The sequence below is a fragment of the Ascaphus truei genome, chromosome 2 (assembly GCF_040206685.1).
Source record: "Ascaphus truei isolate aAscTru1 chromosome 2, aAscTru1.hap1, whole genome shotgun sequence".
Classification (NCBI taxonomy): Eukaryota; Metazoa; Chordata; class Amphibia; order Anura; family Ascaphidae; genus Ascaphus; species Ascaphus truei.
Window position 1 is genome coordinate 64,299,075 of NC_134484.1, and position 23,029 is coordinate 64,322,103.

At 41.6% G+C, this 23,029-nt stretch overlaps 1 protein-coding gene across 1 annotated transcript; it reads left to right on the forward strand.

Annotated features, from left to right (window-relative positions):
- Positions 1-1,236: 1,236 nt before the first annotated feature.
- YWHAZ (tyrosine 3-monooxygenase/tryptophan 5-monooxygenase activation protein zeta) lies at positions 1,237-20,017 on the forward strand. Its single transcript, XM_075582587.1, has 6 exons — positions 1,237-1,396; positions 9,840-10,144; positions 16,287-16,410; positions 17,461-17,624; positions 17,728-17,823; positions 18,748-20,017. Exons 2-6 carry the CDS (start codon positions 9,851-9,853, stop codon positions 18,805-18,807), a joined length of 738 nt encoding a protein of 245 aa, XP_075438702.1. The 5' UTR covers positions 1,237-1,396; positions 9,840-9,850; the 3' UTR covers positions 18,808-20,017.
- The last annotated feature ends 3,012 nt before the right edge of the window (positions 20,018-23,029 follow it).

Sequence of the window (23,029 nt, forward strand, 5' to 3'; positions counted from 1 at the left end):
AGGGATACATTTGGCGCGCTCAGCATGCGAGGTGGGGAGTTGGTAGGGTACAGAAGAGGAAGGTACTGTCCCAGGTGCCAGTAGCCCTGGGACTAGGCCAGCTTTCCCCTGTAAGCCCCAGTTAGTCCCCGACTCACAGTAGGCAACTGCAGCTGTATAGGGAAGCCCATAGTTAGGGACTCTTTTTCCATGTGTTGTGTAGTATTAGGGACAGTGTCTACGCCACGCAGTGATGCGTAACTTGTGGTCTGGGATCAGACCACCTACGTTCAGAGACTATCTTGTTGGGACGTTCCTGCTGGAGGCCCCCACACGCGGAGGCGGAAGGCGTAGTTGGAGCAGACTGACCGTTGACTGGTGTTCAGCTACACCCAGGGCTGGAGCGCCCGGGAAGGTATCTGCATAAGTGCAACAACATTCACGTGGGCAGCGCTTCTCAGATTTGGGGGTGGGAAAGGCCATTGGGGTCTGGACACTGGGACACTGGTGCCCCTGCACCCAAGTACTGTGGGGATATTCCACGGGTTGGTATACATATGTCTATTGCTGTTCCTATTGTTGTCATTGTTTATTACCTCCCAGTAAATACTGTTCCCCATACTCTGTGTGTGTATTACTGGGCATATTGTCTTGGGAGAGCCTATCCTACTATGTGAGGATCCTTCTCATGTGGACTGTTTAGTAGATATATACACCCCAGGCTCCCCAGTGGCAGAGGATCAGGCCTCCTCTTTTGTCACACAGGTATGGCAGCACACGTAGTCGCCCTGACACAGGGGGAAATGTGGCTACATGCATGTACAATGTGTGCTTTTTCACACCTGTGCAATCAGAATATTAGTTATCTGTAGGCAGAAGAGCTTATGATCTAATTGGATCCGTGTGAGTATGCCATTTTATGTGACCACAGGGGGTGTCTGGTTGACACTCACTGTCAGTTCCCCTAATCTCCCACCAAACAAATGTCAGATACAACAAGAGTTTGTCACAATCAGGACACGTTTCAAGGTCTCTTTTAGAACACAGGCCCGAGCCTGGCCGGCGACACTGCAGCCTTTTATATAATAATGCCTGTCTCCGCCACAACACCTCATCCTCCTCTTCGTTCCTGTCTGTCCCTGACCGGCGCGCGCCCGCGGCGCCCGGGGGCGGGGCTACCCAAGCGGGCGGTTATGGCCGGGCGGGTGTGCCGCGCGGGCACCCGAAATCAGCGGTTGCCATAGCAGCGCTTGACGTCACTCCCCCGGCCCCTGCTCGACGATTGGAGGAAACCCCGTTGGATCGACCGGACTCTCCCAGCGGCAGCCAGAGAGACGCGCGCGCGCACATTCACTCTTCACTCAGCCCGGGGACCCGCCGAGAGCAAAGCACAGATCCGTGCTCCCCCTGACACCAGGTAATAACGGGGTGCGGGGAACGTGACTGATAATAACGTTACAACGGGTGGGGGGAGGGTGCGGGGGCAACCGCGCCCGCGGAAAGCTAGCGCCCGGCTCCCTTCATTGTTCATGATGTGGGTGGGGACGGGCAGTGGGAATGAGCCGGGGGCTGCTCTCTATTTCCCCCGGTGAGCTTCTAATCTATTACAATTGACCAGCTTTCACATTTTCATGTAGTAGTGAAATCTCATTATTATTTTTTTAAGCCACATAAAAGGCGGTGGGGAGGTGCCCGTGTCTCCCTCCCACCTTTCCATCGCCTCTTTCCTTGGAGAGCCTCCTTTTACAGCCCCATATATGGAGGCTATCTCCATGTTCGCGTTGTGTGCATATTACACTGTCTGTATGTGTATATTTACATATAAAAGACAATGTGTAACATTTAGAGCCGGATATCTGCACTCCTGCTTTTCTAACGTTTAATAATGTAGTATTTCACGCTAAGGTTGTGGCGGAAGGTGTATCACGTGGGATCTTTTCTTCACAAGAGCACATACATATCTTATTCTATTATCAGCACGGGTACTACAGACACATGCCCCCTCTTTCTCCATTCATCTCACATACAGGTCAGTCCGCCCTGTGTGTGCCCCTGAGATGTAGGGCTATTGTATGTCCCCCTCCCCCCGCCGCCTTTTTGCATTCACATGCAACAAACAACAAAAAATCTGCAGCAGCAGACATTGCAGCACAGGTGAGGCACTGTCCCTCCCCCACACTCTCTCTCTGAGCCCCCCCGGGGAGGGAGGTGTCTCTCGTGCGATCATACTCTGCTGGGTCAGCCGCGAGGGGACAAGGTGACAGGGGCCTCGTAATGGGGTGGGGGCTACCTGGGGGGGGGGGGGGCGTTATACACACCCCTTGATGTCGGAATGCGATGCTCATATGGAGGGTGGGTTGGTGACCTTACCCCCTGAAGTGCAAATTCGCCCCTCAGATGCGATGCGTCGCAGGCCCCTCTTGCACTCGAGGTGCTAAGGTCACAATGACCTCGTTGTCTATAAACTGCACCATTTCGTGGCTTTTTTTTTTTGTGATCGCGTAGATCCCTTGCATTTCGCAATCCAGATGCTAATCTGAGCAATGTTTTATAGGCCCTTTCAAGGGCTGAGATGGGTGATTTTAAAGGTCAATATAATCATACCGTGTACTATTTTCTGAGTGTATTTTAGGGGCTTTAAATACTATTTACAATTTATAACCCCTCACTGGCTAGGTTCTGTTGATCTGAAGGGGCCTACAAAGTACTAATTAGATGAGGCAAAATATGGTATAGGAGTGGATGATCTAAAGGTCACCCTGCTCCCGCAGTGTCCTACACACCCCAGGATTATTAAGATCCGAAGAAAATAGGTCTGTACATGGTGGTTGATTCATATCTATATTGGCTATAGCAGGTTTGCCCCTCCCCCCGCATTCCTGATACTCAAAGGGAGGTTTCCGTCTGGGCAATGCCTTGCAGGCTGCTTCCCCGTGGGAGGCTTTCCGAGAAGGTGAGGATTTGTGAGGAATCCACATAATGGGAATAGAGAAAATAGGCTTGTTGACGTACAGCTTTTTGCACTCACCCCTTCAAGGATGGGGGTTGCGGCAAAGGTCGCCCCGAACAATAATTTACAATTATACTCACCAATGCATGTCTCCACTTCACACGGAGAGATGTCATTGTTTGTGAGGCCTTTACAGATACGAGCAGATAACTGGGTGATCATAATCCTAATGCCTCGAAGACACATTACTAGATATGTGAAGGGATTGGTATGTTCCTTTTAACCTGTAAACCAGCCCCCCAACCCACCTTTTAACCTGTAAACCAGCCCCCCCAACCCACCTTTTAACCTGTAAACCAGCCCCCCCCCCTACATTTCAACAACTACTTTTAATTACTCTTTATCTTGATCATACTAAAAAGACCTGCTATCGTTTTCTGTGAATGTTCGTTTTACATTTTTGTGGGCCTTTTAAAGTGGTTATTGATTATCGAGGAAGTATCCCATTTTATGTATTTCTTTGAATTTATATTTTGAAGACATTGAGCGTACCCCATGGTATTTCGTCCCAAATAATTGATATGGAAATCTGTTCTGTGCTACAGTAGCCTCAACACCATACAGGGAAAATATGATATACAGACAGTGCCTTTCTTAAGATCTCTCCAGTCTATGTAGCTCTCTTAAATAAGTTGTACTGAATGTGGTCACTTGTTGACACCCGTTTTGGAAGAGGTTTTGTAGTTTTCTTTCTTTCCTCTGTCATGTTAACATTGCTCTGAATTTGCAATTTCTTATGTGGACTATAAATCCTAGGGAGCATTGTAAAATATGAGTCGTGGTTTAAGTGATATCCATCTAACAATGGAGATGTTAATCCTCAATCTGGCAAACTTTAGTTAGTTGACGGGGGGATATTAAGCAGGCCCTGTAACAACCTCCCCTTTCTAAAATTAAAAATAGACTACGAGACCCATGATGCAATGGTGGGTGGAGCCACTCTTGGTATATACCCTTTCTCATGGTGATTGATAGATTGGCATATATAATTAGAAGGGGCCTCCTCCCATGCTATAAAACTAGGGCGTCTAGGACTCTTATAAATTGTACTCACTCTTTCTACTGCACGAGTAGCCAGACAGTGCAAACAGGTAACATGGCAGATCCAGACTGGGCCCTGAAATTTCTATCTGATTGCATTTTACCCCCTTCCTCCTCCTCGCCGTCATGGCGAGCAGGCTCTATAGCCTCCTTCGTTCCCTGCTGCTTACATCTATGCTGTCCTCCTGTAAACCCACCAGCGCTTGAGATCCCTTTTAGTTGCTCTATCGTTTTGAGAGAAAAATGCTATAGTGGTGTAATGCTTAACCGTTTCAATACTGCAAGGCCAGCTATGAATTTATGCTGCTAATCAAGAATACATTATTTCTAGCCTCGCTCTTTCATCTTGCTTAGTGGCTTCTCACCCTTTGGGGGGATAGAAATACACTATTTGGTTAACATTAAGGGAATGCTGAATGTAAATTCGGTTAATGTTTAATTCCCTTTCCCCTTGAGCATTTGAAGGAGTCACCTCGGATTACCGCAGCGTGGTTTTTTAGCTTTGGGTGTGGTTTTAATGCTCACTTTTTTTGCGTGCATTTCTGTTCTTGTTAATACTCGCACAACACGTTGTGGCTTGCTTGGTTAACCTCTACGCTGCCAGGGGAGCCATCAATGCATTGGAGTCTCTTTGTAAAGGATGCTTCTGTATGGGGTGGGGGCGCGGCAGAGCGTGATTGTCGGTATTATTATATGACGTGGGTGTAAGATTTCTCTGAACACCGGCGCGCCTTCCAGGTCCCCGGAATCCTAGAAGAGTGGGCGCGATACTCGTAGTGTGCGAGCTATGGAGAAGCCGCTTGTGAAAGGCAGCGCTGCCTCGTGTATTTACCCAGGCTCGCCGCACACAGCTTTACGGGAGCGGCGGGTGCCGCTGGGCGGTCAGGGACATGGGGCCGTATTAAATCGGTTTGCGTCGGCATTTTTGCTATCGCTGTGAAGCTTCCGACCGGGACGCAGTCACGGGGGAAAGGTGATGCAAGAGCAGCCACCGTGACGGGGAAAAGTGAAGCCATTCTCCACGGTAACCTGGGCGGGCGCTTGTCTATTGGGCCGCACCTTCCCCTGTGGGCGGCCTCAGACGCTCGCTCATGTAATCTAGGGCGGGGGCTACTGTGGCTCAGCTCTGCAGGGCAGAGCAGTTCAGAGCTGCTACTTTAGGGCGGGAGCATTAGATTGAGAAAATAAAAATCCAAGACACACAAGTGATTCAGTGAAAGAGTATTGATTTCTAAACCCATTCATTAAACTGAATTGGTTAGGCAGACCTTTAAAAACGACTTTTTGGTCTCGTTATGGCTTTCCAGTTTGTTGCTGGTTATCTTTCGGTTACAGGTGCATGCAAGTTCATCTGTTATGAAGAGCTATATATAATTCCTCAAAGTGAGTTTTTTGGGGGGGAAAACGCATGAAATCACAATTTGAAATATTCCGTTTTTTGATATATAGATAGTGAATGTAAAGGGATTGGGGGGTACAGACCAGACTACTGCAGAGGGTACTGCTATCAAAATACCTATAAGGTACTGTACAAAAGTAACAAAGGGATATGATGCACACCAGAAATTGCAAGTGTGTCTTATTGGCCCAACGTTTTGACTATCCTCTGGATAAAGGATATATATCTCTCTGAAAAACAATAACTTTACACTTATATACCCATTTGTTTGCAAAGTGTCTTTCCACAGGTGAACAGCTAGGGAATTCTAGATGCCCAGTCATAGCTAAGTCTTGGCCTGTCCGATAACAAGGTAGGGTATGGTTTCCCTCTTTCAAAGCGCTCCATATTCTCGATGTAACATAAGGCTGCACTCCTATGTACTAGAAATGAAATTGCTTTTACTCTTTGTAGGCCTGAACACATTATAGGGGAAATAAATTTATATATATATATATATGTGTAATTCATGCTACACTTTAAATATCCATAATTTAGTGGGCAGCTAATATAGTCTTGTTGGGTATATATTGACAGTGTAAATATCACAGGTTCCCCTGCAAAAAAAAATGTTTTTCTCTGTGTATTTTAGGAAGTATTCATTGAATCAGGAGATTTTGTGTTTTTAGCAGAATTGCTTATATCAAAGTGGTTTGTTAAAGGATTTACAACCTTATTTGAGTGTTTTATCTGCATTGCCTTCCACTGATTCCTCTTAACATTATTTAACCTTCTCGCTCTCTGCAAAGCACTGCCAAAGATGGCTTTAATTTTGCGCACATTTTTTAATTGAGGTTGCATAGATTTATTTCATTAGAACTACTTGTTGGAACTCCAGTTTTGCCCAATTTGATACATCACAAAATACAAGTTATATTTTGTAGTTGGGAGTATTAAGCCCTGTTCAAAGTGTTAAAACCTGTTTTCACGTCTTTGAATCACTAATTTGACATCTGCATCATTTTGGTCGTCTCCTTACACTTGTATACTGTACTAAATTAGATTTGAACGTGTTGCCGCATTGCACGATTGCAGTATTATGTAAAATGACTCCAGAAGATGTTTTTTTTGGGCGGGGGGAGGGAGGCTTGTCTTAAAGGGACAGACCTATTAGGTTTTCTTATCAAAGTGACATGTTGTGGGGTAAATCTAGGTGAATGCCTCTTGGTTAGAGATAAATATATAGATCTCGTAGTGAGCTGAGACTTGGGAGGTGTTTGATTTCCTCTGGCTACTCCCCTTTTGTCTGCCACTGAGTTCAACAAGACTGGGCCTTGTCTGTGCAAAATAGTTACCCCTCACTTTTTATAGACTTTCTGATAAGGCTAGAAGAAATTCTTAATTGACGGTCTCCCAACTGAGACACCCAAAAGAGGGAGAAACTACTTGCTGCATTTTCAAAGGAACAAAGCAGCTAAGGCTACGCTTGGTGCCGGTGACATCCGTATGCGGTCTCTGGAAAAACAAATTGAGATGACTTCCAGCGATCACGACCAAGCCGTCGCGCTTACTATAAGTGCACGCGACGACGGCAATGCATTCATTTTGACGCTATCGCCGACACTATAAGTGCAGCCTAATTTTTGTAAGCATTGTAAAATTTACTTATTTTATGGAAAACAATTAAGTTCTTTATAAAAAAAAATTCTGTCGCCTACATGGAACTGTAACCAGCGGAAAGCATGTGAACTATTATAATTCACGGCTGTAATGCTGGGGGACACGCAAGATTTCCCGGGGAGGGAGGGAGGTATCGGCGGTTGCAGAGGCCCCATGCTTTTCCCCAAAGTATTTAAATTACATGCTGGGGGATCGTGTGAGGCCTCTGCAACTTCATTTACCTTGTCTTCGTCGATGCAGATTCAAATGACACTGCGGGGGTCATGTGACCAACAGCGTCATTTGATGCCGAGGGGGGTAGCGCAGGCAGGGGGGCGCAGACTGAAAAGTGTGTGCACCCCTGCTGTAATGCATTGAAACTTTAGAATCACAGCAGAATGTTCCAGTGGGGTATAAAATGCTAATGAAAAGAGTGAGTTCCACATGCTGTAGTAATTTGTGTGTTCTGAGATTTGTTTTCGAAGTTACACTTAATAGTTGTTGCAATCTCTTGCAATACAAAATGCATACATTCTATACAATTTTGAATGTTTTACAATAAAGTGTAGCAGTGCTCTTTACTTTAGCTACTCCCTTTTTTGTTTGTCACAATACTTTGCACAGGCATGGCCCAATCTTTACCTCCTCTCTCTTGGCTTTGTGAATGCTATGGCTGGAGGAAATGCTTGATTAAGTGCAGCCTTGCTCTTTATGGCCTCGTTCAGGGTGCAGGCTTCGGAGGGAGGGCGTGCTGCCGTGCGTGCTGCCGTGGGACACAAAGTATTCAAATTGAATACTGGTTGTCAGGGTAGCAGCTGCCCTGTCTCCGAAGCCCGGAGTTGACGCTGGCTACAGTTTCAATAAACAAAAAATTCGTTTTTTGAAGCTGCAGCTGCGTCACTGGGACCTCGGCTGCCAATGAAATCATTCTTGAGAATGATTTCAAGACTGCAACTTGGATCCCTAACCTGCCGTCTGTAGCCCCTCCCCCTCCTCAACTCCTGAAAACGTCTGCTGGGGATGAACACACATCGCCCAGCAGACTGCCTCCCTCCCGAACGCCCGCCTCCAACGCCTGCCTCTGGCACCCTGAACGAGGCCTAATTTTTCTTGAGTCTCTCTCTCTCTCTCTCTCTCTCTCTCTCTCTCTCTCTCTCTCTCTCTCTCTCTCTCTCTCTCTCTCTCTCTCTCTCTCTCTCTCTCTCTCTCTCTCTCTCTCTCTCTCTCTCTCTCTCTATATACACACACACACACACACACACACACACACACACACACACACACACACACACACCACCGTGGTGTTTTTTTTTTATTTATTATTATTTTAACAATTTATGCATTCAATGTTGCAAGCTGTTTTCTGTAGCATTACAAAAACTCTCCAGGCTAGTTTCAGAAACGATACTAGATGTGTTTACAATAGAAGTCACAACTAACATTCTCTGTTATGGGTGACACAATGAAAAACATAGTTTAGCTTTTCCATTTTATAAGCATTAGCCCAAACATTACTCTTCAGTTTCTGTTGTTTTGCAAAACAATTAAGTTTTTGTTTGTGTAAGGTTTACCAAAATAAATCGGTGTGCGTGCTTTAGTCTCGCAATAATGCAGAAAAGATACTGTACACCTACTTTGTCACAATAGTAGGGAATACTTCACATGTAATTATAGTATCATAAATGTTTGCTTTCCGAGTTGAAGTCCTGCAGAGATTGTGTTGCTTTGCATTTAAGTAGCTCTTGTATGAAAAATGTATTGGCTTGGTAGCCTATTTTTAAATTTTTTTTTAATCATTTGCACACAAGTTTTACCAAAAGTAAATTTATTCCTCTTATGCATGTTTAAAGTTTGGGTTGTAGGCATTCTAAGTGCACAACTGTGAATAAGTAAGGCCCGGAACACAACTGATGCAGTTCTTGTAACAGATCCATTTATTTTTTTATGATTTGAACAAACTTCCATAACTTTAAGTAGAAGTTCGACATACGTAGTCCCGACTCGCGCTAAAACAACCAAGATCGATCCCGATTTTATATGCTTAAAAATTGTACACTCTAAATCACCAACACGTGCACATTTTGTCCATACATTTTTTTTGTTTCACGTATCATTACTTGGTTGAGTAAGATTAACTGATTTTGTGGGGTTCGTATATACTGCATTGATCTGGAGTTATGAGCTTTGTTAGTTTTTTAAAATTATTAGATGCCGTGCTTAAATATGTTAATACATCTCAAACTCATTTGAGATGGGAAGAGGTGTAGCATTTGAGATGGGAAGAGGTGTAGCATGTTGGCTGAAAGTCCTGTCATTTAAGTATGCATAATTGCATTCCTTCCTTGGTCAACACCAATTTTGATGGCCTGATTGACTATTGATGTCACCCTGCAGTCACTTGCATTTTGGAAGTTATGATGCAAGTCAAAACCAATATTGCCCAGATTATATCACATATAGGTAGGTTTCTGCAAATAAGGTGCTTTGACTTGAGTGGTTTTATAAAGACTGCTTGCAGAATGAAGGGCTCAATGTCAGAAAGGTCTGATTTGTTCTCTTAACTGTTGAATGGGCCTTGTGTTGATGGCTCCTAGCACTGGAGGGGTTAAGTAATGGAATCAATAGATTTTACATAGTTACATAGTAGATGAGGTTGAAAAAAGACATACGTCCATCAAGTTCAACCTATGATTTGACAAGTCTTTACATTTTCCTAGATGAGATTTATAATGGAATCGGTCAATAAGACAAAATACTTTGCTTCTCTTCCAGATAAATCAACCATGGATAAAAACGAGCTTGTACAGAAGGCCAAGTTGTCTGAGCAGGCCGAGAGATATGATGACATGGCAGCTTGCATGAAGCGAGTGACTGAGGAAGGAGCTGAACTGTCCAACGAGGAAAGGAACCTTCTCTCAGTGGCCTACAAAAATGTAGTAGGTGCCCGTCGGTCGTCATGGAGGGTCGTCTCTAGTATTGAGCAAAAGACGGAAGGAAGTGACAAAAAGCAGCAGATGGCTCGAGAATACAGGGAGAAGATTGAAGCAGAGCTGAGAGACATCTGCAATGATGTTCTGGTGAGAATCCTTAATGACTACATTGGTCTTGTTCGTGTGACATATATATTCTATATATTAAAAAAGTGATATCATAATTTGTACACATGGTTAACCGAGACATGGGAGGGAATTGATTTTCTCTACCTAAACTTCCTCTTGTCTTTAACTATGGGTTAAATTTGCACATGCAAATGTCCCTTTCTGCCCCTACCTTTTGTTACTTGAAAATAAGAGGAAGCTCTTGATTGACAAACACTCCCCCATTCAGAGGTCTCTCTTCCACCCACCCATGGTTCCAATCCTGTAACAGTGCTTATCCTGCAATGATTGTCAAGACTCATCCACCTACCTCTACTTGAGTGCAAGGAGAAACTCTCCCTCAAAGTGAAAATTGCCCAAGCAGGAAAGTGATGTGCTTCTTGTAAAGGTTTTCATTACACATTGGGGGATATTCATTAAATGGTAAGTGCCGATCTGGGGAATTGCTCGGAGACTGCTAATGACTTCAGTGGGAATTGACTTAATTGGGGTACTACTGCACAGAAACCCCCAATCTGCATTATCTCAGTTTCATGAACAACCCCTATTGACTCTTGCATTTCTCTTTTAATTTTATCTTTATGGGTACTGCTCAGGAGCTGTCGGCTTACTTATTAATTTATGTACTGGAAGAAAAAGTATTTTTTTATTCTAAATCTTTTTTTTTTTATTTTTATTTTTTATTTTATTTCTACAGTTGATGAACTAACTATATGTTTGAGACGTGTATAAAACAGTGTTCAAAATAGTCTACTTCCCCATAGCATGTTGTGGGTTTTTTATTTTTTATTTTAACAATGTTACATTCTATCTATATCCTATCTATCTCACCGAAAGAGACGGTTGCATGAATACAAATTTATGCAACTGTTCAGGACACTTAGCGGTAGCCTAAACCCAGACCACAGTTTCATGAGTCACTACTAACCTAAAACCTTTCTTCCCATGAGTGCTAAAGGCCATGTCTATACATACTGTACTATATATGAATCCACACACAGCTGTCTCTTACACATACTAATGTACATGTAATTCTATCCCTATATACCAATAGGGACCACATAGTATTTACACACACTAATAGTAATGCAACACCCTCATACATTTCTACACCTACCTACACCATTGGTATACACTCCGCCACACACCTTTTGTAAAGCGCTGTATACACTGTGGGCACTTTATAATTTTATATTTGCGTGCGTTTGTGTGTTCAGCGCCAGCGGGGACTCGGCTTTAGACAGGTCTGCAACCCTGCCTTTCAACCATTATCACCAAGAATACAGTGCTCCCACTGCGGCAAGGGATATTCTTTATTGGCTATATGCTTACGGTGGAGGTTTTTAGTCTCCTTTTTCACCCACCATAACTTAAAATGTATATGGGCACCCTACCCAGCCTAGAAATATTTCAAAGCAAGTATAAACCAACCTCACACTGATACCCATCAAGGTTGAAACATGTCTTAGTGGTTTGTACTTGCTTTGCAAGTCCCATGCTGTGCTTAAAAGCTGTGTGAACGGCGATGCATCAGCTTAAACGGGCTACCATGTGAATGGATATTCCAGGCAAAAGGCGACACATTGTGTGCTCATTTGTATGTCATTTCCCAGAATCCCTTGCCGCAGTGGGAGCCTTATGCTTGGTGATAATGTTTGAAAGGCAGGGTTGCAGACCTGTCTAAGTAAGACATGTGAATGTGCTCACAAGTGATATTCTGTGTGTGTGTGTGTGTGTGTGTGTGTGTGTGTGTGTGTGTGTACGCACATACATTCTTCTCTCTCTCTCCATCTTAAAGTCTTTTGGTAATGATAGGAGATAGGAGAGCTATGTGCAGTGACTTTGAAGGGTTCGGGAAACACTGGTGGTCCAATAACAGTTTGTGAACCACTGAACTATAGTATTTCATATTTGATGCTTGCTATAAATTTTAGTTGCAGTAATCATTTAGTCCTGAAGAAACCTACATTCTCGTGCAGTTATTGGATACGTTTGTAACCACTAGGTGTACTCATCACAGTACTGCATGTGCCAATTGCTTTTGAGAACTCTTCATATGTAAACTACTACTGCAGGGGACAGAAGACGGCATGTGTGCACCCCCCGTCGAAGGCAGTGCTGTCATTACTAACTGCTTCTCACGCCACCCAACAACGCGTTGCAAATACGCAATCTATTTTGTGGAGCAACTGGGGAGAGCAGATTGGTGCCTGGCTGCAACTACTTACCCCCATCAAGAGCAGAGCTGTTCTCTCACATTGTAGTCTCCTGGGTTAAAATATGCATGCCAGGGAGTTCTTGCATGTCTATGGTGTCTCTTTATAGGCATAAATGTGACACCTGGTTGCTTGTTTGCATGTTTGCTTTCTGTCACAGGCCAACAAAGCAAGCTGTGAACTGCAGAATAAGTTTTGAAATGGTATTCAGAATTTTAAATTTGACAATGGTTAAATTGTGTTGTAGTATTTGTACTGCCAATCCCTGCCGTTTTGCTTTTGCACCTCCTGATTCAGCCATGATCCTAGAATTGGAAAGGGGTAGCAGAGCTTAGTGTCTTCCTGCAGCAGATAGGATATGTGTGTATGAAGTGGATTTAACTGACTGGCTACTGAGCTCAAAGAACACTGTCATGAATTAACCTGCCTGTACAAGTTAAATTGAAAGCATGTGCTTGTGCCATTTTATCCTCATTCAGCACGCAAGAAAAAAATAACTCTTTGCAAACTAGTGATTCTAAAGGACCGGTGGCCCTCAACTGCTTACTGCCCTTCCCAGTACATGGAGTGGAAATGTGAATCATGGCTTCTCCCACTGTTGCCTAATGAGGGCTAATCACTATTTCTCAGTTTAAGGAGAAGAATGGGAAAATATTAATCTGTATGCCAGTATTAAGAACCTGACTGGTGAAGCTCCTATCCATTGCTTCAACTTCCCTTCTGACTGTACAGCCCGGTTTGAGGGCTGAGCATGTGGCCCTTGAGGTATATCCTGTTGCTTACCACACTTCCAGACTATTTCAGTACTTGGCACATGAGTGCTTTGCAAAAGCCCACATTTCTTCTCAACCCAGTGCCAGGCAATGAATTGTTAATTAAAAAATGGTTAGAAATCTTACACGGCCCTTGTATGGAATGTGAGATTTGCTGGAATGTGCTTAACTTCATTGCTACTTCCTTTAATGGGGCTGGTGGCCTTTTTCTCTACTATGCTGTAAACCCCCTGGCTTCTCAATGGGCCCACAACACATTGCTTTGCCTTGTGCTGCAGGCTGCTTTTGTAGCAAGAGCAAATGTGTATCTAGCTGCTTCCATAATTTTTACACACATGCTTTTTTACATCTGCTTTGGCCAGAAGGTCCGTGGGTTTGTTTTTTTTTTTTTTTTGTTTTTTTAAAGAAATGTAAGTAACTTGAGGACAGAATTATAAATGTATGGGCATTTTAAATTGCTGGTGTCGTAAAGTAAAAGTCCAAGGACCTGATCTAAATGTAATCTGAAAATCTTAATCTTCTGGTATCCTCTAGTCTGTTTGACGTAGACCTTTCCGCTACTCATATTAGGCAAGTGGGCATAAAAGTATATTAAACTACTTGTTGCTTTTATATGCAGTTAATTGGTATTTCTTTTGTTCCTTTAAAGCTGCAGTTCAAGCTTTTTATTTTTTATTCAATATGTTCATTAATACAATCTTCACCTTGACAACTAATCAGCAACTTAGTTAATTGATTCGTTCTCCTGTAATTGATCACTGAAGATTCGTCTCGGCTTTCACTAAATGCATCCTTGGTCCTCTTCTGCTGCACTGACAGCCAAGTTCTGTGATGATCATGTGACCAGGCAGGCACTAGATTCAATTGGTTCACTGCCTAGAGAGGGCAGTGCTCAAAAAAGGTGATGCTGTTTCAGAAGGGGAAGGAGATGTGACTTTATATATGGTTGCTATAGGAACAAAAATGCTTGTTACATTAGAATACATTAAGAATGTCTTTGTAGCATTTAAAAATTAAAAACAAGTATTTTCTCATAGTACAGAACTGATTTATTAAAAACACATGTTAGATGTTTCTTGAATTGCAGCTTTAATATTTGTGATAGCATGTAGTAACATACCTTTCAATGGTTTAACAGTGAATTCCTTATGGTCCATATTGCAGTCTTAAATATTAACATTGTGAATGGTGGCCGTAGGTTACAATACGTGGGATTTTTTTTGGGTGGAGGGGGTTTAACGAAAGGGTTTATTACTTTCACAAAGGGTTTATAAGAGGATGGTGCCTTTAAGTGATTGTTGCTTTTTAAAATAGTGGTCTATTTGGTTACCTGCATTTTAAAGATAACCCACCAGCAAAAGTCCTATTTATTTAATAAAATCTTGATTCTTTTGTATTAATCCACATACAATAAACACCAGAATGTTTTGAAGAAATTTACTTTTTGCTCCTTTTTGTCTGATGTTCCTGTTAATGACATCACCACCCATCATTGACACCTGCTTGGTTCTTGGACAGGGATGTGCGCATGCACCATATCATTACAGGAAGGGACTGAACATCTTCTACAAGCTTACTAATGTTTTATGGTAACTGAAAGGTGAAGTTAGTGTTTTGTGTTCCATCTCATAACCGTCCAGAAACCTTTCCCATTTTGCATCCTGGCTGCATACGCGAGAATATCACTTGTGTGAAATATTAATGCTGGTTTAAATGTATTTCCTGTTGCATGGCAGCCACAGATCCAAAATCTGCATTGTAGCGCCAGCCCCAACTGAAAGCAGCATGCACTTATATATAATAAAAAAATTAATTACTTTCTATTCATGACTCTTGTGAAGGGGGGGGGGAGTAAAAGTTGTGGAACCAAAAGCTTTACATACATTCGCATGTGTATTCTCGTGCACATCAGTGTTTAGGAAAAAAAAATACATGCATATGCACAGCAATTTGGTGGTATTCCAGTTTTATTATAACATTTTTATGTTTAGGGTAAAAACAAAATGCAACTGAATAGTTTGTGCACATATTGGAGAAGACAAGTGAAATATTCTGTTTGTTGCTCTTGAGGGGGCAGTATTGTCCTAAACACATTTTAATTGTAGAACTGAGCAACATTGCAAGCGGCAAAGAAAAAAAAATGTGGAAGCTGGGTGTTTTAGATGTATGTTCTTTTTAACAGAGTAACAAAAGAGCAGCCCTTTAACCAAGGAGATTGCTTGCAATGTAGCTAACAATTAATTATTTATATAAAGTGGAGATAACATATTATGGTTACTATGTCATTTCTGAGAGTGGAACCATTCAGTGGGCTATTTAATGGACATTTGTTTTACACACGGTCAAACTTTTTTAAAAGTGTCACCATGTGACCAAAATGTCTAACCTTTTTTTTTTTCTCCGAATTGTGTGCAGGGTTTTCTTATTGTCTGACAGAAGTCCTAAACGGTCTGGTCTCTTCGCTCGCCTTTTATTTTTAATTTGTTGCTTATTTAAAATAAACCTGCTTTGTGACGTATAATTGCTGTGCAGACATGCACATTTATTTGTGATTTATTCAAGGAAAGAAATTTAATATATGTATACTTTTTTTTTTTTGTCCTGCCAGTTAATGCAGCAGTTTTTACAGAAAATATTGTGTACTTGCCTATAAATGATTGTCAGATTCCCCCACAGCAACACTGTATTACCTCCAAGAAATTCTAGGCCCCGCCCCCAACATGTGCAACAGAATTTGCTTTTTTCCTAGCTATCCAAGGACAGGATGAGCCTATGTGAAACGGCCATTAGGCAGCAGTGGCTCCATTGGGAGCTGATATTGTAATCGACTTATAGGAAACCATGTAGCCCTATTGAACTTAACTCTGCAGCATGTGTGTGGGGTGTCTCCAGAAATTATTTTTCTGTTTTTACTCCGAATCAATCCAAAGTCGAGAAACGTGGCTGCTGGGTAGTAGAATGTTAAATATTTGCTGAAGGAGATTATACATACAGACCTGCACTTTTTGTATAAATTAAAAAGTAAAACACTTTATTCCAGTTGACTCATGTAGGCATATATGATGAACATGCCCTGATTTCCCTAGCTACATGGATTCAAGTTTTGTAATTGTGTATTTTTGTCACTTGCAGGATCTTCTGGAAAAATACCTTGTTCCTAATGCTACACAACCAGAGAGCAAGGTTTTCTATTTGAAAATGAAGGGAGACTATTTCCGTTACTTGGCAGAGGTAGCTGCTGGCGATGTTAAGAAAGGTATGGGTTAACTTTCAGCTTTCTCTTGACATTGTTAATTCTGGAGGAAATGTGGTTTTTTTTGTTTTTGTTTTTTAATTTGCATTTTGAACTTTAAATATTAAAAAAAAAAACTCTACTGCAAAGCTTGTGACTAAATGATTACTCTTGTCTATCATCTAAAATTAAGACTTGGACTGTATTAGCCTACAAAACGTATTTGGTTTTTTTACTACTTCATTAATCTATACAGTGCTGAAAACATGCCTTCCACACACTAGCCAGGGGAAATAATTCTAAACTATAACCATTTAAAATTAATAAACTATTTTACCTTTTTCCTTGTCATGGATCCCATTCTTTCCTATGTACCATATTCCTTCTCTTCTTCAGCACACCGTGATCTCCTAGCTCACCTGCAATTCACCTTCTTCCCCCCTCCCCCGCCCCTTTTCCTTCCTTGTGCAATGCCCTTTGTCCCCTTCTTTCATATAATCCCCTCTGCGCACTGTTTTCTGTACACTGTCTGCTTTCATTCCTGCAAGCAATCCTTCTTTCACCCATACCAGCTCATGGGTTTGACTGACACGCTGTCTTTAGTTTTAATGCTGCATCTGACAGCCCTGGGACTTGCTACTCTCCCATCTGGTCACACTAGTCTTCAGCATGGGTTTCAGGGAGAATAAACCGGCAGCATGTCTTGCATTTGGCTCTTATGCGTTTCCGTGTAACTCACAATGCTTGAGGACATTGTCAAAATCTGATTTAAGATTTCCTACCTCCCATGTTTGTAGTGTCACCAAGCTGCCTCCAAATACAAACCTATACACCCCAAAAGATATAAAATTTGTTGCTCAAATATTGGTCCCATCAGCTGGATTATAGATATTGCCATCCACCCATACTTGTATTCAAAGGAAATGTTTGATCGTGAACGAGGACGAACTGAATTAAATGCTTGTTTATGCAGATTAACAATCCCTTGCAGTTAATTATTTGAGGCCTGATGAAAAATACCTGCCTTTGAAAAATACAATTTAAAACAATGCAACACTGCATTTGTATTTCTAGGGATAGTGGACCAATCTCAAATGGCGTATCAAGATGCATTTGACATCAGCAAAAAGGAAATGCAACCAACGCATCCCATCAGACTGGGTCTGGCTCTGAACTTCTCAGTGTTCTATTATGAGATTCTCAACAGCCCGGAAAGGGCATGTACTCTTGCAAAGACTGTAAGTCTATCATGTGTTGGTGTTCCATCATAGATTTAATCATAGAAGTTATTTCATTTGATAAAATCTGTGTTTTGTTTTGTTTTTCCCCCCACCCTCTTAGGCTTTTGATGAAGCTATTGCTGAGCTCGATACATTGAGTGAAGAGTCATACAAAGACAGCACGCTAATAATGCAATTACTGAGAGACAACTTGACAGTAAGTGTATAATGTATTTTTTAAAGTGCTCATTTATAGTGTGCTTTTTGTAGCTCTGTAATTTCATTCTTTAACATACAAAGGAGGGTTTGGTGTTTTTTTTTTTTTTTAAATGCCCGATTTGAAGAGGTGGTTTTAAGCAGCTGAACCCCATTCATTTCAACTCTGAGGGCCCACTGCGTCCTGAGATACTGACCTCCAAAGGGGGTGCCGGTATCTTGACAAAGTTTTTAAAGCTCTTGCGTCAATAGGAAGCCACACCGGATGACGTTGCGGCGGCTTATTGGCGTGCAGGAGCTTCGAAAACTATGTGAACCCTGCTAGTGGCGTGGCTACCAGCACCCCGTAGGTGAAATGGGGTTAAGCACTGGAGACCCATTTGCTTCAATCCTGTTACATAAATAATTTTAAATTGCATGCTTGGATTGCCGCTTTAAGAAGTCGTCTGAGTTCTCTGTATTTACAAGGTTCAATATACTAAAGAAAAAAGTTGTTAAGCTTTAATTTCTTTTCATACTTGTTTTTGGTGAGATCACCTCGAGTACGACCGCAGTGCTTTATATCATTTTGGGTACTTTTTGTGGCAATGACAGGACATTGGCTCCTGGTCTGTGAATACACAAGCTTTCAGTGCTTTTATGCCACAAGATGTCAACATTTTAAAGCAGCCCTGTTGCACACTTGCATACATATACACTACTACATATATTTAGCAGACGTTAACGTCCATGTGTTTAACTGTGCTATTGAAAACAATGGTTAAGATAACACGTTATTTAATGCATTAACGCTAGTTCATGGGGGTTATAACATCTGCTATATTTATGTGAATTGTTGCATGCATGTGGTTAAATCAGAACCAAAGATTTGTGGGAACACGCACGTTGCTAAACATGAATTATTTTTTTTAATTTCCTTTCTTAGTTGTGGACATCGGACACCCAAGGGGATGAAGCTGAACAAGGCGAAGGAGGAGAGAATTAATCGGCCTTCCCTTTTTTGTCTGCCTAAAATTTACACAATAGACCATTTGTCATCCTTACTGTCCCACAAATAGTTTTTTGTTTACGATTACGAAAGGTTTATGTTACTTCTATTTGGATTTCTATATTTCCCATGTGGTTTGTGTTTAATAATAGGGGAGTAGAGCCAGTTAACATTTTGGGAAGTTTAACCTTTTCAGTGCCAGAGGTCCACTTGGCATTTGCAATCATGTGATTTCTCCCCCCTCCCGGCTGACGAAAGTGGAGGGGGCTCCTCTTCCATTTCGATTTGACTGTCCAGTCTACCCAATCAGCCCCTTGAAAACTAGCATTTGCCCATGACATGCCTGGTATGTTAATGAAGCTTGCCAGTGCCCGTGATGTACCAGGTATGTCACCAGGGCACTGAAAAGGTTAAGATCTGTACTTTTTTTTTTCTTTTCCTTTTTCATCTGAGGTGGCCAATATGGGGATGTGGAATTTTTATACGTGTTTTAAATGTTTGGCATAGTACTTTATGGTACATTGTGGATTACCACAAGGCCAGTGTTAAAACAATTTCCCATATCCAAGCCAAGTGAACTGCTTGCATATTGATCTGTGTAATGGAAGATAAGGGATACTCGGTTGCAGCAATAGGCGCTGTCTTTGTAATTCCTAAAGCATTGTTGGAGGGAAAATGCCACACATTCAACAAAAATAAATATCTGTATCCTCCTTCAAGCCTATGCCTATATTTTTACTGAACGTTCCCTAACAAGGCAAGTGAAAATCCAGCCAAAATCTTTGGAGAAAGACAGTTCACATTCCATTATCTTTAAAGTTACGTAATGTTTGCTTTTGCTATTTTGCTATTCTCCATTTTATCTGTATTTAAATTGTTTAAACGACCTACGATCAAAAGTACATGATGCATTAATGATATACATGCTTGGTATCCATAATTTCACTTGTATATCAAGCACACCAGAAAAAACAAACCCATATATTTAACTTTTTATTTTTATTTTTTTTTGTTTTGTTTTTGATACTTGCCTAACATGCATGTGGCTGTAAAATTAAAATAAAAAATAGTTACCAGGGGGATAACTTGAGATAATGGCTAGCTTTGTTTAATGTCTTATGAAATTTTCATGAACAATCCAAGCATAATTGTTAAAAGAACATGTGTAATAAGTTGATGTAAGTGGAATAAAAGTTTTATGAATGGACTTTTCAATTATTTTCACTGGCTTTAAATGTACACATTGGCTTATTTAGCCCTAAATATACATTAAGTAGTAGCCAACATTGATTTTTAGTGGGAAGTTACAAAAGGAAAAATCACCTTTTGAAATTGGTGGCAGCTTAGAGTAGGTAGACCTAGTGTAGCAGACACCAATGTTTGTCTGATCAAAACCGCATTGCAGGTTGGTGGAAACTGTTTAACTTTTTCATTATGCTCATTTGTTTTTTCTAGTGTGCATCTATGAAGTTTTATTTCCTTTATAAATGAGCTATGGGATTTGACTAATTCTGCCAACCATCCTCATGAATTGTTTGATTTTGTTGATTTGCCCTCATGTTCCTCAAACCCACTGTAATTTTAAAGATGCAATCAAGCAGTTTCTTTTCTTTTTATTTATTTATTTTTTAAATACCGAAATTAAGCAGGGGCTCTCCGGAGCTGAAAATCATTCATTTCAGCTCCTTGGACCCCTTGCTTCCGGAGGTACTTATTGCCGTAGTTTGGTGTACGTAGTCACTGCAGGGTTCACAGTCTGCTTTTCAATGCTCCCGGGCCAATAGGAAACAGTGATGTCATCCAGTGTGGCTTCCTATTTGGCCCATGTGGCGAGGAAGCTGGAAACTGCAGAGATATCTTCGCACCCCCCTTGGAGGAAATTAATGGGGTTCAGTTCCATAGACCCCCTGCTTCAATCCTGTATTAAAAAAATTAACCAAAAGAAAAACGGCTCCTTTTTTAATGAAGGAAGTTATTTTCCCAGGTAGTAGGAATGGTTTGGGAGGGCTTTAGAAGACCTGGGACGTCTGTACAGTCGGCATGTAATTTCTGGGGTGGTTCTGAACAGGGTGGGAACTTGCAGTCATCCGTTTTTGGCGTTTTTATTTTGCATGTTCAGTTTGATTCGAGAACGTGATGCTACTTTAATAGAGGAATGATTGTTTAGACCATATACAGTATTATCTTGCTGGTATATTGCATTATATACACGTTCCATGGAAGCTAAAGACAAGCTGTTAAGCCATGTGTAATTGTCAGGGTAAAATATGAATTACTGGAACAGATCTACTGCCATACTGTTGATTTCAGTTGGTTAATTTGCTTAGATTTTAAATTTTGGTTGATTTTTAAGAAAATTATCTTGTCATGCTGGGGGGGCGCGGCACAAGTTCCGAACACAGGCGTTAAACTCTCAAAGGCTTCTGCAACATATTGCTGCTTCACCATTCTGCTGTTTGCATGGCTACAGTACATGTGGTGATAGCACCTTTGTCTAAATTTTCTCAGAGCCTGCATTTTAGGTGTGCATTGCCAGTTTTTAGCTCTACCCTTTTCGTCTAGCAACTGCTCCAAGGACTCTCCAAGAGTCCTGGCTGTTTCAGAATTAAGGTTATACGAAATAGAAATACTACTGCTCACCTATTATATGGGTTCTGATTAGTTGGTGCATACAGGAGCAAAATAATGCAACAAAAGGGGGAGGTTGAAAGATACAACCAAAGGAACCTATTTGCACTCGCTACAGACCAATTGAGCGCTGGAAAAAATTGAATCCAAGGGTCTGGAATCCCTATATAGCCTCTCGCTAATATTACAGAGTAAAATAATTTATTGAACATTATATGCAAAGGTACAAACACTGAAAAATTAAAATGAGGAGCTGTGCAACAGCAGAGAAAACGATATCCTCACACAGTATTAACATGTGCACCCTGCATCAGGCTTGCTAACTTGGCTACATATACAAATACTAGTAATAAACTTCTTTACCTTGCCACATATGGTTAAGGGTAATAATACACATCACTCAGTTACTTTGCCTACTGCTTTAATGATCTTTGTGTACTGGTGTGAGCTATACAGCCCTGGGCTATACTTATCAACACCACTTCAGACTTTGAGGTATACTGTGGAAAGTAACTCCTGTACTATGTCTGAATCGATCTATCTTTCTGCCTACTTAAATCAGCAGGGATATACATAATTAACTTATTATTAAGAGGGTGAGACTGGTTCAATTCGCTAATTCCTAGAAGCAAGAAGGGAGGGCTTGCCGTCACCTGTGTATTCTATCCCCTCCGTGATTGGTTACGGAGTCTAGACACCCACTCTCACATAAAAGGTAGTGGGATGGACCAACCATCACTCCATACCTTGACAAAGCATCACGTAAGGTGCAAAATGGCCGTCGGTTTTTATGACGTCAGTGAAGAGTGCGACAGCTGGGGAGTTGAGGTTACAGCACGAGTGGATAAAGCTCGTGCACACCAATCAGGTTGTATGGTGACTTACTTGGCTTACATTGTTACTTAGTTCAACGTTGGTTATAGTGTCTTTTGCGATCGTAACATGGTTACGTGCATACGTTAGGCAGGAGACTGGTTGACTGCATGTTACTGTCATAGTGGGAATTGCAACCACAGGGATACAAACCAACTGGTGTTCTAGTACAATAGATACCTATACTAATAGCCACGAGCAGTGTGTTTCTGTATATTACAGCACTGAGTCTATAACATATGATGTATGTTAGTTAGGGGCATCTAGGACATCTCCAGGTTGTATCACCTTAAGTAACTGATATATTCTATGCATCCATACAGATTGGGATCTAAGGGTTGTTCATGCTAGATTAGTTACATAAAAGACAGTAGAAACCGGGTGATTGGAGATTGTTCACTCTCTCACAGGGACTTTTGTCCCGCTATACCCCAGATAGGATACACACAGCATATGTTAATACGGTGTGAGGATATCGTTTTCTCTGCTGTTGCACACCTCCCCGTCATTTTAATTTTTCACAGTGTTTGTACCTTTGCATATATGTTCAATAAATTATTTTAGTCGTTAATATTAGTGAGAGCCTATATAGGGATCCCAGGCCCTTGGATTTAATTTTTCCAGCCCTCAATTGGTCTGTAGCGAGTGCAAATAGGTTCCTTTTGGTTGTATCTTTCAACCTCTCCCTTTTTGTTTCAGAATTGATAAGGAATGGAAA